The 19,181-nt window shown below is 40.2% G+C and overlaps 1 protein-coding gene across 1 annotated transcript in view; it reads right to left on the reverse strand.

The window, feature by feature from the left end:
• The window catches only part of ZNF235 (zinc finger protein 235), a 35,855-nt gene extending 17,009 nt beyond the window's left edge, over positions 1-18,846 (reverse strand). The window contains exons 1-4 of the mRNA XM_027618686.2: positions 18,789-18,846; positions 17,273-17,522; positions 14,307-14,433; positions 13,287-13,370 (exon numbers count right to left, since the gene is read on the reverse strand). Coding sequence (XP_027474487.2) covers positions 13,287-13,370; positions 14,307-14,433; positions 17,273-17,287 — 226 coding nt within the window. The 5' untranslated portion in view covers positions 17,288-17,522; positions 18,789-18,846. The remainder of the gene's footprint in view (positions 1-13,286; positions 13,371-14,306; positions 14,434-17,272; positions 17,523-18,788) is intronic.
• Between the last annotated feature and the right edge of the window lie 335 nt (positions 18,847-19,181).

Raw genomic sequence — 19,181 nt, forward strand, 5'->3', positions numbered from 1 at the left:
TCCTGGGAAAGGCAAATCTGTGGAGACAAAAGGATCGCTAGTTGACTGTGGAGAGAGGGGAAGGGAAATTAACAGGTGGAGCACAGAGAATTGTAAGGCAACCTATTCTGTATGGTGCTTTAAGGGTAGATACATACCATTATAAATCTGAACACACAAAACGTACAAGACAAAGAGTGACCTCTACTGTAAACTATAGACACTGGGCGACAACGATGTATCAGTGTAGGTTCATCAGTTATGACAAAAATACCACTCTAGTATCAAATGTTGGTAGGGGAAAGCTGATGTGTGTGCATGCGCATGTGTGCATGATCTATGGGAACTATCTTCTCACTTTTGCTGTAAACCTAAAAGTGGTGTGAAAAATTGTGTGTTATATATATGTACACACAATCAGTGAAAAAAATGAAAATTAACATATATACCAACCACATGATCCAACCATTCCATTCCTTATTCTTACCCAAGAAAAATGAAGGCCTATGGCAATACACACATGGATAGAAGAACATTCAGGATCTTCATTTGTAATAGCCCAAAGCTGGAAACAAACCTCCATCGACAGGTGAATGAATAAATTGTAGTATATCCACACTGGACTACTACTTGGAAATAAAAAGGAACTGCTGATAGATGCAACAACATGGGTGAATCTCAACTTATACTGAGTATAATAAGACAACTGAAAAAAATATTGTGTGATTCCATTTATAAAAAAATTTTTTTAAATTCAAAGTAATGTAGAGTGACAGGAAGTAGATCAGTAGTTGCCTAGGGACAGGCATGGGACAAGAAGGAGAGAGAGGGAGAGATTACAAATGGGAATGAGAATTTTGTACAACTTTTAAAGACTTTTTTTGCTTTAGAGTGCTTCCCAAATTAACCCCCCTTCCAGATCAGACAGAAAAAAGCCAAAACTGTTCAGGGCCAGGGAGTAGGAAACTTTGGCTCCCAGAATTTCTGCCCTGAGAGCCACAGGAGTAACATTAATCTAAGTTCCTCCCAAATCCCTGGCTGACCATTAATGGCACAGGGTAAAATTTGCGTTTGATTCTCTTTTGACTCAATGCATTACTTAACCCACACACAGTTTGAGGTGTCAGAGGTCAGAACTCAAGGCTGGAAATACCACTGGAAATTTAAGGGAGAAAAATCAAAGGTAGGGGAATCACAGAGCGTCAGTCCCTAACTAGGACTAAACTCTGCCCACATCTTTGGCAGATCTCTCAACTATGCTGATGTAGCAAAGACCCCAAGGGCATGGACTGAAAAAGCAGCAGCCACAAGTCAATAGAGACATTAGAGCAAAACTAAACAATATTCAATCTGCCCAAAATATTACAGGAAAGAACAGATGAGCAAAAATAGAAGACTAAAACAAAAGCGTGATGGCAAATGTAAACACACCCAAATAAATACACTGTGTGTAAATGTACTACTCTAAAATCAGAAGTCAGATGTTGGCAGATCACATAAAAACAAAGATCCAACTATATGCTGTCAACAAAAAACCTATTCTAAATACAAATAAAAGAATAGAAAGACATACAAATACATTCTGCAAAGCCTAAGAAAGCTTAAGTGGCTAAACTAATATCAGAAAAAAAGTGACTACAAAATAGAACACCATTAAAGACAGAGCTGTAACAAAAGTGTCAATATGGCAAAATGTAACAATTACAAATGCCTATGTATCTAACAAAGACTACAAAATAAAGCAAAAACTGAGCAATGGACAAAACCACAGTTAGAGATTTCAACACACTTCTCTTAGTTGCTGAAAAAACAATTAGACCATAAAAAAAAAATCAGTGAAACAAAACAAATCTGAACCCCTAAAGTTAACCACTTTAACCAAAATGAAACCATCTTACACCAATTAGAAAGGCAAAAATTAACAAGTCAGGAAATGACAGATGTTGGCGAGGATGTGGAGAAAGGGGAACCCTCTTACACTCTTGGTGGGAATGCAAGCTGGTACAGCCACTCTGGAGAACAGTATGGAGTTTCCTCAAGACGTTAAAAATAGAGCTACCCTATGACCCAACAATTGTACTACTAGGTATTTACCCCAAAGACACAGATGTAGTGAAAAGAAGGGGCACCTGCACCCAATATTCATAGCTGCAATGTCCACAATAGCCAAACTGTGGAAGGAACTGAGATGTCCTTCAACAGATGAAGGATAAAGATGTGGTCCATATATACAATGGAATATTACTCAGCCATCAGAAAAGATAAATACCTACCATTTGCATCAAGACGGATGGAACTGGAGGGTATTATGCTAAGTGAAGTCAAGCAGAGAAAGACAATTATCATATGGTTTCATTCATATGTGGAACATAAAGAACGAGCAGAGGACCATAGGGGAAGGGAGAGAAAACTGAATGGGAAGAAATCAGAGAGGGAGACAAACCATGAGAGACTCTGGACTTTGGGAAACAAATTGAGGCTTACAGAAGGGGGGTGGGGTGGGGGGATGAGGTAAAACAGTGAAGGGCATTAAGGAAGGCATGACAAAGGAGGCAAAATTATACAATGGGGAAAAGACAGTCTCTTGAATAACTGGTGCTGGGAAAACTGGACCACTTTCTTATCCTATACACAAAAATATACTCAAAATGGATGCAAGACCTAAGTGTGAGGCCTGAAACCATAAAAATCCTAGAAGAGAGCACAGGCGATAATCTCCTTGACATCAGTCTTAGCAACATTTTTCTAGATTATCTCCTCAGGCAAAGGAAACAGAAGCACAAATAAACTATGGGGGCTACATCAAAATAAAAAGCCTTTGCACAGCAAAGGAAACCATCAATAAAATAAAAAGGCAACCTAGTGAATAGGAGATATTTGCAAATGATAGCTCTGATAAGGGGTTAATATCTAAAATATATAAAGAACTTCTATAACTCAACACCAAAAACCCAAATAATCCAATTAAAAAATGGGCAGAAACCTGAATAGACATTTTTCCAAAGAAGACCTATGGATGGCCAAGAGACCCATGAAAAGATGCTCAGCATCACTCATCAGGAAAATGCAAATCAAAACCACAATGAGATATCACCTCACTCCTGTCAGACTGGCTAGAATAAAAAAGATGAGAAATAAGTTTTGGTGAGGATGTGGAGAAAAAGGAACCCTTGTGTACTGCTGGTGGGAAAGTAAATTTTTGCAGCCACCATGGAAAACAGTATGAGGGTTCCTCAAAAAATTAGAATTACCACATAAGCTAGTAATTCCACTACTGGATATTTACCAAAAGAAAATGAAACACTAATTCAAAAGGATATATGCACCCCTATATTTACTGCATTATTTACAAGAGCCAAGACATGAAAGCAGCCCAAGTGTCCATCAACAGATGAACCAATAAGGAAGATGTACACATACACACACACAGACATACATACACATAATGGATTAGTCATAAAAAAACAATGAAAACTTGCCATTTGCAACAACATGGATAGACCTTGAAGGTATTGTGCTGAGTGAAATATGTCAGAGAAAGACAAATACCTTTTGATTTCACTTATATGTGGAACCTAAAAATCAAAACACGTGAACAAAGCAGAAACAGGCCCATAAATAAGAGAGAACTGGTGCTTGCCAGAGGGGGTTGAGGGATGGGCAAAATAGGTGAAGGGGGGGTAGGAAGTACAGGATTCCAACTGTGGGATGAATGAGTTATAGGGATGAAAAGTACAGCATAGGGAACACAGTCAACGGTCAGGTAACAGTGCTGTATGGTGACACACAGTAACAATGTATACAGTTGTCTATTCACTATGTTGTACACCTGAAACTACTGTAACATTATGTCAACTATACTTCAATAAAAAAATTAGATTTAAAAAAAGCCAGTAAGATATCCAGAAATGTCCTAATAATATATCAAAGTTAAATACACTCTGACCCACATGTCAAACAGGAAATTGCATGGAAAATTAGAAAATATTTATACACATGAAAAAATGCTCAACATTACTAGCCATCAGGGAAATATCAATCAAAACCACAATGAGATACCACTTTATACCAGTTAGAATGGCAAAAATTAACAAAACAGGAAACAAGAAATGTTAGCGAGGATGTGGAGAAAGGGAAACCCTCTTACACTGTTGGTGGGTATACAAGGCTGGTACAGCCACTCTGTAAAACATTTATGGAGGTTCCTCAGGATGTTAAAAATACAGCTACCCTACGACCCAGGAATTGCACTACTAGGTATTTACACCAAAGATACTGATGTAGTGAAAAGAAGGGCCACATGTACCCCAATGTTCATAGCAGCAATGTCCACAATAGCCAAACTGTGGAAGAAGCCAAGATGCCCTTCAAGAAACGAATGGATAAAGAAGATGTGGTCCATATATACAATGGAATATTACTCAGCCATCAGAGAGGATGAATACCCACCATTCTCACCCACATGGAACTGGAGGGGATTATGTTAAGTGAAGTCAAGCAAAGACAATTATCATATAGTTTTACTCATATGTGGAACATAAGCAATAGCACGGAGGACCATAGGGGAAGGGAGGGAAATCCAAAGGGGGAGAAATCAGAGAGGGAGATGAACCATGAGAGACTATGGACCCCAGGAAACAATCTGAGGATTTCAGAGGGGAAGGGGGGGGGGTAGGAGGTAACAGGGTGATGGGTATTGAGGAGGGCACGTGCTGTGATGAGCACTGGGTGTTATATGTAACTAATGAATCACTGAACACTACATCAAAAACTAATGATATACTATGCAGTGGTTAACTGAACATAATTTAAAAAAAGTCTCAATTTGGCTCTCAAAAAATTTTGAAATGATGAAAATAATCACAATTTCTGATGTGCAGTTAAATAGCATTCAGATAATTTTATAGCTTTAAACGTTTATATTAGATTTTTGATTTTAGACTTTTTGTTTTCTAAGTTTCCATCTCAAGAAGTCATGAAAGAGGAAATTAAGAAAATCAGAGTAAAAATCAAATAAATGGAAACAATAGGGAAAATTCAACTTCAGGCATGAAAGATAGACTTTTACTATAGATCTTAGAGGCATTAAAATAAGGAGATATATTCAACAACTTAGATTTTTTAAGAAGGTACTAATACCCTGAGACATACAAATTACCAAATCTGTTGCAAGAAAAGCAAAAAATCTAAATAGTTCAGGAATTTAATTCATAAATTATCACACTCACACAAAAAGACCAGATGACTTCACCAGTGAATTCCACTTAGCACTCAGGAAAAGAGTAATACCAGTCCTATACAAAGTCCTTTCAGGAAACAGAAGAGGAAGGTATACTTGAAAGTTATTGTTTAAGGGCAGTGTTACCTTGATATCAAAACCAGACAAAGACATCAAGTCCCAAGAAAATGACAAAAGCCCTCCTCAACACAGGTGCAAAAATCCTTAACAAAGGTCAAATCTTCTTTGTTTCTAGAAACGTAATAAGAATACTAGTACATGAATAAGTGGGGTTAATCCCCACATGTTAAAACAAGACAACAGGCCCCAAATGGAGTTGCAAGCCCCATGCCACCAAACTGAGACTTAATTACAATTTTGGCTGACCCAGAAACAAAATCTTAAACCAATCCCCATCTGCTCTAGTTAGGTACCCCTGCTATCTTTTTAAGGGAAACTAACCCTGCAATAATCAACTGGCTTTTTTTTTTTTTCTTTTTGCCTCATCTAACTTCCTGGTTCCTGTTCCCTTCTGCCTATAAAAGTCTCTTATTTTATATAGCTCCTCAGGGAGCTTTTCTATCTCCTGTAATGAATGTTGCCGGATTCATGAATCACTGAATAAAGCCAGTAAGATCTTGAAAATGTAGTCAGCTGAATTTTGTTTAGAAGGAATGCAAGGTTGTTTTAACATGTGAAATCACCAATGCATTTTACCATATTCACAGCATAAAGAAGAAAATCTTATGATCATCTCAGTAAATGCAGACTAAGCATATTATGAAATACATATATACATATATTGATCCCCATTCATGATAAAAATTCTGAAATTAAGAACAGACGGGAACTCAACCCAATAAGAAAACCTGTGGCTCACACCATTATCAGTGGTGAAAGACTGAATGCTGTCCACATGCATTCAGGTGAACAAACTAGCCATCAAAAAAAGGTGTTCACGTTGGAAAAGAAGGAAGAATGTACATTTTTGTGTCACAATTTTCTACATAGAAAATCTTTAGGAATGTAAAAAAAAGTACAAAAATGCCTCTAGAATATACCAACATGGGAAGACTGCAGCCTACAAGGTTGATGTCAAAAACTGATTATATTCCTAAGTTGTAAAAGCAAATAACTGAAAAATGAAACAGTTCTATTTAGCATCAAATAAACTTCTGAAAAATTAAAGATTAATAAAACATATCCACTGAATACTATAAAATATGATATTGTGATTTATAATATGTATTTTGGTCATCAGTTCCTGGCCCACATCCCAAAACCCTTAGAATTTCCTAAGACAAAAGAACAACAGGAATATCTCTGTTATAATATTTGGTCTTTTGTTCTCAGTTCCTGAAACCCTTCTGCAGCCATACAGGTGACATGGGTCCTGTACTTTCTAATAAACCTCTTTCAACTATATCTGAATTTAGGTTAATGAGGTAACTTTTGGAAATCCCCTAAGGATGGCAGGCTGGTTGCCATGATGTGGGGCAATCAACCATGACTAGAGGTTTGGAACTTTCAGTCCCACCTCCTGACCTCTGGGAAAGGGAGAGGGGCAGAAGGCTGAATCAATCACTAATAGCCAATGACCTAACTGATCATGCCTAAGTAATGAAGCCTCCCTAAAAACCTGAAAGGAAGGGGTTCAGTGAGCTTTCAGGTCAGTGGACATGCAGGGAGAGTGGTGAGCTCAGAGAGAGCCTGGAAGCTCCGCACCCCTTCCCACATACTTTGCCCTGTGCATCTCTTCCGTGTGGCTGTTCTGGGTTATATCCTTTTAGAATAAACTGACAATCTAGTAAATAAACTATATCTCTGAGTTCTGTGAGCCACTGAGCAAATTAATTGAACCCGAGGTGGGGGCTGCAGGAACCTCTAAGGCACAGTTAACAACCTGGACTTGTGACTGGCCGTTGAAAGGCCGTTGAAGGGTGAGGAGTGAGAATCTTGTAGGACCAAGCCCTTAACCTGTAGGATCTGATGCTATATTTCTAGACAGATGGTGTCAAAATTGAGTAGAAATGTATGACACCCAGCTGGTATCTTGACTAATTGCTTAGTATGGCAATAACCTCCACATGTTAGAACTGGTGTAAGAATTACACAATTGAGGGGTGCCTGAGTGGCTCAGTTGGTTAAGGGTCTGACTCTTTGATTTCAGCTCAGGTCATCATCTCAGGGTCGTGGGACTGAGCCCTGCATCTGTGCTCTGTGGAGAGTCTGCTTGAGGATTCTTTACCCTCCACCCAGCTCCTCCCCCTGCTTACATGGTCTCTCTCTAAAATAAATCTTTCTTTTTTAAAGATTTTTTTTTTTATTTATTTGACAAAGAGAAACACAGCGAGAGAGGGAACACAGCAGGGGAGTGGGAGAGGGAGAAGCAGGCTCCCGGCTGAGCAGGGAGCCCGATGCGGGGCTCGATCCCAGGACCCTGGGATCATGACCTGAGCCAAAGGCAGACACTTAATGACTGAGCCACCCAGCGCCCCTAAAATAAATAAATCTTTTTTTTTAAAGATTTATTTACTTATTTGAGAGAGAGAATGAGAGAGAGAGCATGAGAGGGGGGAGGGTCAGAGGGAGAAGCAGACTCCCCGCTGAGCGGGGAGCCCAATGCGGGACTCAATCCCGGGACTCCAGGATCATGACCTGAGCCAAAGGCAGTCGCTTAACCAACTGAGCCACCCAGGCGCCCTAAAATAAATAAATCTTTAAAAAATTATAGAATTGAAATGTGTCACTACAAAAAAAATCAAATAAACACAAACAAATGTGATAATGAAATAGGGGCAAAAAAGGTTTAAGACACTGGTGTTATATGCAACTGATAAATTGTTGAACACTATATCTGAGACTAATGATGTGCTATATGTTGGCTAATTGAATTTAACTGGGTGCTAGGCATTAAGGAGGGCATGTGATGTGATGCGCACTCAGTATTATACACAACTGATGATTTACTGAATGCTACATCTGAAACTAATGATATATTGACTAATTGAATTTAAATTAAAAAAAAGACATACATGAAACAAATAAAATGGCAAAAGTCCTTCCCTTTCTCTCTCTCTCTCTCTCTGCCTCTCCCCTCCTCTCTCTCAAATAAATCTTTAAAAAAAAAGGTAAGTTCTGGAGATGTACAACATGATAACTATAGTTAATGATACTGTATTATATGTTTAAAAGTTTCTAAAGAGTAGATCTTAAAAGTTTTCATCACAAGGAAAAAAATTAACTATATGAGGTAATGCATGTTAACTAAGCTTATTAATCATTTTGTAATATATACAAATATCAAATCATTATGTTGTACAATGTGGACAGTGTTATATGTCAATTTTACCTCAATAATACTGGAAAAAATTAAAAAGATCTCAAATCAACAATGAAACTTTACATCATAAGGAACTAGAAAAAGAACAAACTGGGGTGCCAGGATAGCTCAAACAGTAGAGTGTCCAACTCTTGATTTCAGCTCCGGTCATGATCTCAAGGTCGTGGGACCAAGCCCCACATCAGGCTCTGCACTGAGTGTGAAGCCTGCTTGAGATTCTCTCTTCCTCTCCCTCTGCCCTCCACCCCTGCTCATGCACACTCTCTCTCTCTAAAAAAAAAGAAAAGAAAAAGAACTAAACACCTAAAGCTAGCAGAAGGAAATAACAAAGGGCAGAGATAAATAAAATACAGAATTGAAAAACAATAGAGAAAATCAATGAGAAACAGTTGGTTCTTCAAAAGATCAACAAAATAGACAAAAATTTAGCTAGAGTGGCTAAGAAAAGAGAGAAGACTCAAATTACTAAAATTAGGAAGTGGGGATGTTACTACTGACTGTAGAGGAACACAAAAGATTGTAAGACAGTACTATGAATAATTGTATGCCAATAAATTGGATAACCTAGACAAAATGGACAAATTCCTGGAAACAAACCTAAGACTGAATCACAAAGAAACAGAAAGCCTAAGTAGACCTATAACTACTACAAAGACTGAATAAGTGATCAAAAACTTCCCAACAAAGAAAAGCAGGGACCAGATGGTTACACTGGTGAATTCTACCAATCATTTAAAGAATACCAATCCTTGGGGTGCCTGGGTGGCTCAGTTGGTTAAGCATCTGCCTTTGGCTCTGGTTGTGATTCCAGGGTCCTGGGGTCGGACCCCATGTCAGGCTCCCTGCTCAGCGGGGAGCCTGCTTCTCCCTCTCCCTCTGTGATCTCTCTCGTTCTGTCTCTCAAATAAATAAAAATCTTTTAAAAAATAAAAATGAAGAATATCAATCCTTGTTAAGCTTTTCCAAAAAATGGTAGAGGAAGGAACACTTCCTACTTATTCTGTAAGGCCAGTACTGCCTGACACTAAAGCCAGACAGAGACACAGTAAGAAAGGAAACTAAAGACAAATATCCCTCATGAACACTGATCTAAAAAATACTAGCAAATGAAATTCAGTAGTATATTAAAAGAATACTACCACATGACCAAGTGGGATTTATTCCTGACATGCAAGGATGGTTTGACACACAAAAAATCAATGTGATATGCCACATTCACAGAATAAAGGAAAAAACGGCATAACCATCTCAGTTGATGTAGTAAAAGCATATGACAAAACTCAAAATACTTTCATGATAAAAAACACTCAACAAACTAGGAATAGAAGGAAACTGCCTCAACATAATAAAAGTCTTAAATGAAAAACACACAGTACACATCAGACTCAATGGTGAAAGAATAAAAGCTTTTCCTCTAATATTAGGAATAAGGCAAGGATGCCTACTTCTGTCCCTAATATTCAACATAGTACTGGAAGTTTTAGCCAGAGAAATGGGCAAGAAATAAAAGGCATCCAAATTGGAAAGAAGTAAAACTGTTCATAGATGATATGATCTTATATGTGGAAAATGCTTAAGATTCCATATAAAAACTGTTTAATAAATGAATTCAGCAAAGTAGCAAGGTACAAAGTCATGCACAAAATCAGTTGCATTTCTATATATAAACAATGAACAATCTAAAAGGATATTAAGAAAACAATTCCATATACAATAGCATCATAAAGAATAAACTACTCGGGAATTAACCAAGGAGGTAAAAGACATGTACACTGAAAACTACAAAACACTGATAAATTAAAAACAAAAAAATTGAATGACAGACCATGTTCATGGATTGGAAGGTTTAGGATCTACAGATTCAGTGCAATCTCTATCAAAATCCCAACAATACAGAAACAGAAAAATCCATCCTAAGATTCACATGGAATCTCAAGGGATCCTGAGTAGCCAAAACAACCTTTAAAAAAAGAAAAAAGTTGGAGGTAATCACTTCCTAGTCTCAAAACTTGCTATAAAGCTGCAGTAGTCAAAATAGTGGGGTACTGGCATAAAGACATACAGACCAAGGGAATAGTCTAGAGAGCTCAGAACTAAACCATCACATACAAAGTCAAATGGTTTTTGACAAGGGTGCCAAGACCATTCAATGGGAAAAGGGCAGTCTTTTCAATAAATGGTGCTAGAGAAATTGGATATCCACATGCAAAAGAATGAAGTCAGACGCTTCCTTATTCTATATTCAAAAATTACTTCAAAATGCATCAAAGATCTAAACATAGGAGCTAAAACTATAAAACTACTAGGAGAAAACATAGGGCAAAAGCTTCATGATACTGGACTTGACAATGATTTCTTGGATAATATTCTAAAGGCACAGGTAATAAAAGAAACACATTTGAAAATTTCATGAAAATTAAAAATTCTTATGCATCAAAGGACACTATCAGTAGAGTAAAAAGGCCACACACAGAATGAGAAAATACTTGCAAATCACATATCCAGTAAGGGATTAATATTCAGAATACAGAGAACTCCTAAAACTCAACAGAAAACCACCAACCTGACTCAAAAATGGACAAGAGACTTGCCCAGACATTTCTCCAAAGAAGACACCCGAATGGCTAATAAGCACATGAAAAGACGCTCAGTATCACTAATTATTGGAGAAATGCATATCAAAACAAGATACCACTTCATACCCATTAAGGTGGTTATTATTAAGAAAAAACTCCCACAGGACAGGAAACAACAAATGTCGGTGAGAATAAGAACTGGAATCCTGTGTATCGCTGGTGGGAACATAAAATAGTGTGGCTATTGTGAAAAACAGTATGGCAGTTCCTCAAAAATTAAAAATAGAATTACCATACAAGGCGTGCCTGGGTGGCTCAGTCAGTTAAGTATCTGCCTTTGGTAGACTTCCGCTCAACGGAGTCTGCTTCTCTCTCTCCCTCTGCCCCTCCTGCCCCCTTGCCCCTTCCCGACCCTGTGGATGCATGCACTCTCTCTCTCTCAAATAAATAAAATTTTTAGTTTTTTTTAAAAGATTTTATTTATTTATTTGACAGAGAGACCCAGCCAGAGAGGGAACACAAGCAGGGGGAGTGGGAGAGGGAGAAGCAGGCTTCCCGCGGAGCAGGGAGCCCGATGTGGGGCTCGATCCCAGGACCCTGGGATCATGACCTGAGCCGAAAGCAGACGCTTAATGACTGAGCCACCCAGGCGCCCTCAAATAAAAAAAATTTTTTAAAAATTACCATACAATCCAGCATTTCTATTCTGGGTATGTACACAAAAAATGGAAAGCAGGGACTTGAACAGATATTTGTACACCCATGTTCACAGCAGCATTATTCACAATAACCAAATGGTACAAACAACCCAAACGTCCATCAACGGATGAAGAAAATGTGGTATGTACAGTGAAATATTAGTCATAAAAAAAGGAAATTCTGACATACGACACGATCACCCTCGAAGACATTATGCTAAGAGAAATAAACCAGACACCAATGGCAAATACTGCATGATTCCACTTATGTGAGGTACTTGAAAGAGTCAAATCCATAGACACAGAAAGGAGAACCGTGGCTACTAGGAACTGGGGTAAGGGAAGAACAGGGAGTCATTGTTTGATGTGTCGAGTTCAGTCTGGAATGATGGAAACATTCTGGAGATGGACAGTGTTGACGGTTGCACAACAACGTGAATGTACTTAATGCCGCTGGGCTGTACTGTATGTTTAGAGAGGGTTAAAATAAATTTAATGTTATGTATATTTTACCACAATTTAAACATCATATATGCTAGTAAGCCTGGTGGTATAGCGCTTACACACAATTAAGGCAAGTCAAGGATATGGAGAGTGACGGGAGATGGCATTTTAAGCGGTGGTCAGAGAAGGCCTTGGAAGAAAGGACTTCTCACCGACATGAGTAAGAAGGCCAGAGCGATTGGATGTGTACGGGCTGGCAGCATTCCAGCCAGAGAAGAGAATGGAAAAGGTCCTGATGTAGAGCATATTTGTGCTGTCTGAGGCAAAAGTGAGGCTGGCAGACACAGCAGTGGGGCGGGGGGAGATGACTGGAGAAAAAGGTAGAATGAATGTTTAAGCTGGGGGAATGAGCACATACCATAGGGCCTTCCAGGTCGCTTGAACACTTTGGTTTTTCTTTTTGTTTTTTTTTTTTTTTAAAGATTTTATTTATTTGAGAGAGAGAGAGCATGAATAGGGTGAGGGGCAGAGGAATAGGCAGACTCCCCACTGAGCAGGGAGCCTGATGGCAGGGCTTGATCCTGAGACTCTAGGATCATGACCTTAGCTGAAAGCACTTAACCAACTGAGCTACCCAGGCACCCATTTTGGTTTTTGTTTTGTTTTGTTTTGAGAGAGAGAGAGCACAGGCAGGGGCAGAGGGAGAGAGAGAATCTCAAGCAGACTCCAAACTGAGCATGGAGCCCAATGCAGGGCTCAATCTCACAACCCTGAGATTATGACCTGAGCCCAAACCAAGTTGGATGTTTAAATGACTGAGCCACCCTGGTGCCATGAACACTTTCAGTTTTATTCTGAGGGAAGGGAGAAGCCTGTGGAGGGTTTGAAAAAGATGAGTGACATGATATGATTAATGTTTTCAAAGGGTCTCTCTGGCTGCTGCATGAAGATTATCCAGAACACAGGCAGAACAATGGGGCTGCCACCTACAAAGACCCCAGCTGCACAATTTTTACCCGAGTGCCTACCTCTCTCAGTGTGGATCTCCTTAATGCAAAGCTTTTCCTCTCTCTCCAACTGGGATATCATATCTGGTTTGGAGGATGAATGCCCTATAAAAAGATAAGATAAAAGTGAAAAACATTAAGGGCGAAAGTACTGAAAAATTTTGGTTCTCATCCCATAATACAAGGCTTGCCCCTCCCCAAAGCAGTGTTTATCAAACACTTTCTTATCACCACCCATAGTAAGAAATACACTTGGTATCATTAGAGATACATCATTACCACACAAAGTCTGGAAATAAATGATCAAATGAACTGTTTCTTCTTTTTTTTTTTTTTAAGAGGGGGTGGAGGGAGGTACAGAAGGAGAGAGAGAATCTCCAGTAGACTCCATGCCAAGTTCAGAGCCCCACTCAGGGCTCCATCTCACAACCTTGAGATCGTAAGCTGAGCCAAAGTCAAGAGTCAGATGCTTACCCGACTGATACCCCAGGCACCCCTCAAATGAGCGGTTTCTAACCAATGTCTGTTTTTGTCACATCCTTCCCAGTCTGACACCCCTCACTAGAAACAGCCTGCTGTTACTGCTACCATGTGCACCAACGTGCACCATTCTAAGGAGCTCTGATACTATTACTCAGTTCTGTAAGTATTCTGTAAGACTGCTGATGCAACTTACTAAATTAGTTTCCTGACCCACCAATAGGTCATGATCTACATGTTTAAAAAATATCTATGAAATATGGAGCCAGGTGAAGACAAGCTTAACTGTTCATTTATAGTTCATTTACATGTGACAATGTCTGCCTTGGAACAAAGACTAGAAACGTCTTGTCTCCATTCTCCAAAGGGACTGGAAAACTCTGGTCTCTGAGGAGTCCTGAAGCCATGAACTAGTGGGCAGAGGCCAGGGATGCCACTAAACATTCTAATATTCACAGGACAGTCCTTAAAACAAAGAATCATCTGCCCCCAAATGTCAATAGTGCCAAGGTTAAGAAACCCTGCTTGAGGGGATGAGTTACAGAAAAATCCTGTGCTCACCCACAGAGACCAGGTTTCTGAAGTTCTCCAGCATCACATCTCGGTACAGCTTCTTCTGGGTGGAATCCAGCAGCCCCAGCTCCTCCTCACTGAAGACCACGGCCACGTCCTTGAATGTCACTGTCTCCTACAACACCGAGCACACGCAACCTCAATCTCGCACCCGGTGGCCATGGGGAGCAGGGTAACGCTGAGGAGGTGGAGGAGCTATGTGGGAAGTTGTTCCAGATTCTGAGGGATCTGAGCAACTCTTAATAGTTTCTCCTCCTCCCCTTCCACAATCATACCAAAAATTCGAGAGTCATGGGGGGAGGGGAAGAAAAGAGAAGAAAAAGAAAAATACCTATGTACATGTGACATGGTGCCCTTTATATAGTTAAGTCTCTAGAACTGTCATGATCAAATCATGGCATATATACGTTTTAGAACTTGACTGATAGTGCCAAATTTTATAAGAAATGTTACAGGAATTCATCCCAACAGTATTTAATAGTGCCTGTCTCCTTCTCTCACTGGGCAGTACCACTATTTTGTCCACGTGTGCACATCTAACAGGCCTTCAGCACCCCTCCCAGGCAGGTGCGCAGTTCATTCTCTATGATCTCAGGAGCATGCCCTATCTGTCAACCACAGCAGCATTCAGTGTCGAGGTTAAGAGCATATGTTCTGGAGACTACATGCCTCTAAGGCTCTGTCCAATACTGGCTTTGGGACCCTGGTCAAGTCACCTAACTTCTCAATACTTCAATGTCCTTATCTGTGTAATAGTACCACATCATAAGGTACTTGAAAGGACCAAAGAGAATACATAAAGGACTTAGGGACAGCATCTGACACACATTAAGTACTCAACAAATGTCAGCCATCATTATTACTGCTACCATCATTGTTCCTCGTTGCATAGTATTCCATAAAAGTGGTGATCTAGAATATATTTAATGATTCCAAGTAATGAAACAATGTTTTTTAATTATTAATGCTGCAGAAAACATTTTTATACAGATCTCAGCCAACTGTCCTGTGGCTTCCTATTTCCCTAGGATAAGTTCCAAGAAGTGGCAATTGCACTGTTGAAAAATATGCACCTTTATTTTGCTAATATAATGACAATTTTCCCAATTAACTCTTCCTGTAAGAGATTAGAAGTATCCCTGATTCTCTATCTTCTGGCCAAAATTGGACAATATCTTATTTTTAAAATCTTGGGTAATTTGGTAAGTGATAAACTTTTTAAAAATTTTTCCACTAACTTAATTTTTTTTTAATTTTTAAAAAAGTATTTATTTTAGAGAGTGTGTGTATGCGAGCAGGGGGAGGGGCAGAGGGAGAGGGAAAGAATCTCAAGCTAACTCTGTGCTGAGTTCGGAGCCTGACTCAGGGCTTGATCTCACGACCCTGAGATCATGACCTGAGCTGAAACCAAGAGTCAAACACTCAACCAACTGAGCCACCCAGGCGCCCTCCACTTATTTAATTTAAAAAAATTGTCTTTACTATATTCAAATAATAAAAAATCTTTTGATTTTTTAAAATATATTACCTGTTAATTTCCTTTGCTCATAATCCTACTGGAGTATCTTATATATCAGTAAAATTCCTACTGAGAATATTAAGCCTTTTTCCTAGTATGTATAAATTCCCACCTTCACCCCACCCCCGGCTCCTGTTTCCTGTATGTCTCACAACTTTTTCTGTATGGCAATAAAAATTATCTCAACTCTAGCTAGAGTTCTGAGCATCTATATATTAAACAACTAGTTGATATATCTGACAAAGGAGAGAAAGCCACTAAGGAAAGGAATTAGCTGAGGACAATATTATTTTTGTAGCCTTCCGCCTACCAGACATGCACACATGCAGCCTGCCTCAGGTCCCCAAATAGAAGTCTCTTTTCTTCTGGGTCTTTCCATTTACTGTGATTAAACACCTGAAACTCCCTGCTTAGACAACAGAAACTTTAGTGTCACTGGGCACTGAGTGGATTTCAGTAGGTATCTGAAGGTTCACAAATCTGTTTCTTCATGTTAAAATGCAGGTAAGACCATCTATATCCTCACACAGCTGTTCCACAGAGTAAATGCCTGGCAAATCCCTAGTACTAAGGATTTTTAAAACTAAACATATTAACATGTCAATGAATAAAATAAACATCTAACTATAATACACACACAGTTTAACTTAAAATAAAAAAGGGAATCTAGCTTTTTTTTTATTAAAATTATTTATTTTTAAGTGAGCTCTACGACCAATGTGGGGCTTGAACTCAAGATCCCGAGATCAAGAGTCGCACGCTCTATGGACTGAGCCAGCCAGGCACACTCCAAATCTAACTCTTCTTGTTTGAAAACAACTAAAATTATTTTCTCTGAGTTCAGTCTGAGGTGGACTCTGCTGCACCAAACCGTACTTTAGACATTCTTATCACAAAATGTGAGGCACCACATGTGAGAAAACCATGGAGTCCCTGGAACTTTAAAGAGTGGGGAAAAAAAAAAAAAAAGGCTGAAATCTCATTGTTTCTGTACAGGAAGAAAGGTTATATGTTAGCAAACTGTTGTTGCAAACATCTTTAAAATGGTAAAATCCACATATAAATGGAGAATGGGATAAAGCAGTAGGTAAATTATGGGAAATGATGTGACCATTTAAATTGTAGGTAATATAAAATTACATTTGAAAAACCCAAAATGGTACTTAAACTATGATTATAAATCTAGACATGTCAACACAAATGAGAAAGAATGCGGGACAATTAAAACTGCTGATGTGTAAACACGTTTGTAATGTGGGAGTTATTTTTTTTTAAATATCTATTACTTTTCACACTATTATTTGGAAATAAAAAGAGCCTGGTATACAACAATTAGGTGCCTTGGGTTCCTTTTTACCCTTCCCAGGCAAGGGAAAAATGCATCCAATCTTTATGAAATGTCATTTTAAGTAACAGAAAGGCAAACCCAACTTACCTGGAACTTGGTCATTTTTCTCCTTTTCCTTCTGGGGAGAGGCAGAGCTCTGGAAAGGCAAAACTGTGGAAGGGAAAGTCATCAGGAGAGAGCTGGTAGTCGGTGTGGCGCTTTGTGCCAACAGGAAGCTGCTTTCTCCAGGCAGAACTTAGAACAGGGGCTGGATTCCAGCATCCCCTGGGCCCCCTCAGTCAGCTGCCTTTGTTCATGAACAGTCCCTAACTCAAGTGCTTCTGGTAGATTCCTGAGCCTGGGTAGGAGAGGTAATGAGAGACAGCCAGGCAATATAATTTAATATAACTTAATGGGGCCAAAGTCCCTGGGTTCAAGTTTTGCATTTCTACTTATTGCTTTCTACTTCCTAGCAGTGTAAACCCTGAGCGAGGTGTTAATCTTCCTGTGCCTCAATCCAGTCACCTGTAAATGGGGATCATAATAATGCCGGTATTCCCTATTTCCTGCGGTGTCAGACAAGCAGATGCTATTGTGCTTCATAAAACCTCCCTTGCAGATGTGTTCAGAAAATGAGTGTTTTATGAAACCCAGAATTCAGAGCCATGAGTTACCGTTACCCTAGGAAAGTCTAATTCTGACTGGTTGTCCCACAGATAATTTGTTCTGCGGCTAATGATAAGCTGCCATGATTTTTTCCCCCCAATTACACCATTTTAACAGGTGTAATTACTTGAGCATGTTATTAAGCTGGAAGGGCCTCAACAAAGTTTCTTCTCCCGTGTGCACGGAGGCAAATAACGACTAATAAAAACCGCAGACTAAGAAATCCTGTTGCATTTAAATTAACGACACGCAGCTGTTAAATTAACGACACGTTGTGAACAGTTAAGGACTCGCTACGCCGCAGGTACTCTGCGAAGCCTAATCACGATAGTTTCTCTGCGATAAACCACAGAGAACTTTCCTCAGGGTCCGGCTGAAGATAACTCTCCTTCCTAAACAAGTGTCTCGGAAGAGTCCAGGAATCCAGGACCGGCCCCGCAGCAGAGATCAGTGAAGGGCCAGCGGAGCTGCAGGTGGGGCTCCAAGCCCACGCAGGCTCTCAGGATCTTCCCAACAACAGGCGGCCCGAGTATGATGACAGAATTCATGGATCCATCCAATACTGCACTAGGCACTGATTTTTAGCTTTCATATCTAATTCTCAGACCACCACTGGGAAGACACTAACGCTCTTTAGCCAAGAGGCAACCAAGGCAAGGAGATGCTCTGTCACTCGCCCAGGGTTTACCGCGAGGCGGACGCAGAGCCAGCTGGCAGGTCCAGGACCCAGGCTGAGGGCGCCGAGAGCGCGGGAGACCTTCAAACTCCGCTAGCCACGCGCGCCCGCCCTGACGCGGAGGCTCCGCCGAGCAGTAGCACTCTGCCGCCGCTGCCTCTGTCCCCGCCCTCAGCCTCCGGCCGCGGCTCCCCTTCCCCAGGAGCGAGCGCCGGCTGGCTGCTGGCCCCACGCCGAGGCCGAGAAGCCTCGGAGGGACCGCAGGGACGCGGGTTAACTCACCTCACGGCCAGCAATCTCGGCCCCGACCTCGCCTTCCCGGAGCGGAAATGCCGCCGAGCCTCCGACTGTACCCAGCTGCTGGACTACACTTCCCAGAATGCCCAAGGGGAAGCGCCTCGGGTTTCGCGCACCTGCTGGACTACATTTCCCAGAATGCAGCTCGCGGGACCGCGCTTCCCACCAGCTGGCTCTCGTTTCGGACCGAGAGGGGGTTCAGTTTGAGTCATTCACTGGCGCTGTAACTGTCAGATTTATTTTTGTTTTATACATTTCTTAAAGCTCACGAGAAAGTAATCGCGAATTGAAAAAATTCGGTGGAATAAAAGAGAAAAACGAAGCTTGCACTGTGAAGTTAACCAAAATCTTTAGCGGGAGCAAGAGGTAGGCTAAAAA

Source organism: Zalophus californianus, chromosome 17 (assembly GCF_009762305.2).
Source record: "Zalophus californianus isolate mZalCal1 chromosome 17, mZalCal1.pri.v2, whole genome shotgun sequence".
Lineage (NCBI taxonomy): Eukaryota > Metazoa > Chordata > Mammalia > Carnivora > Otariidae > Zalophus > Zalophus californianus.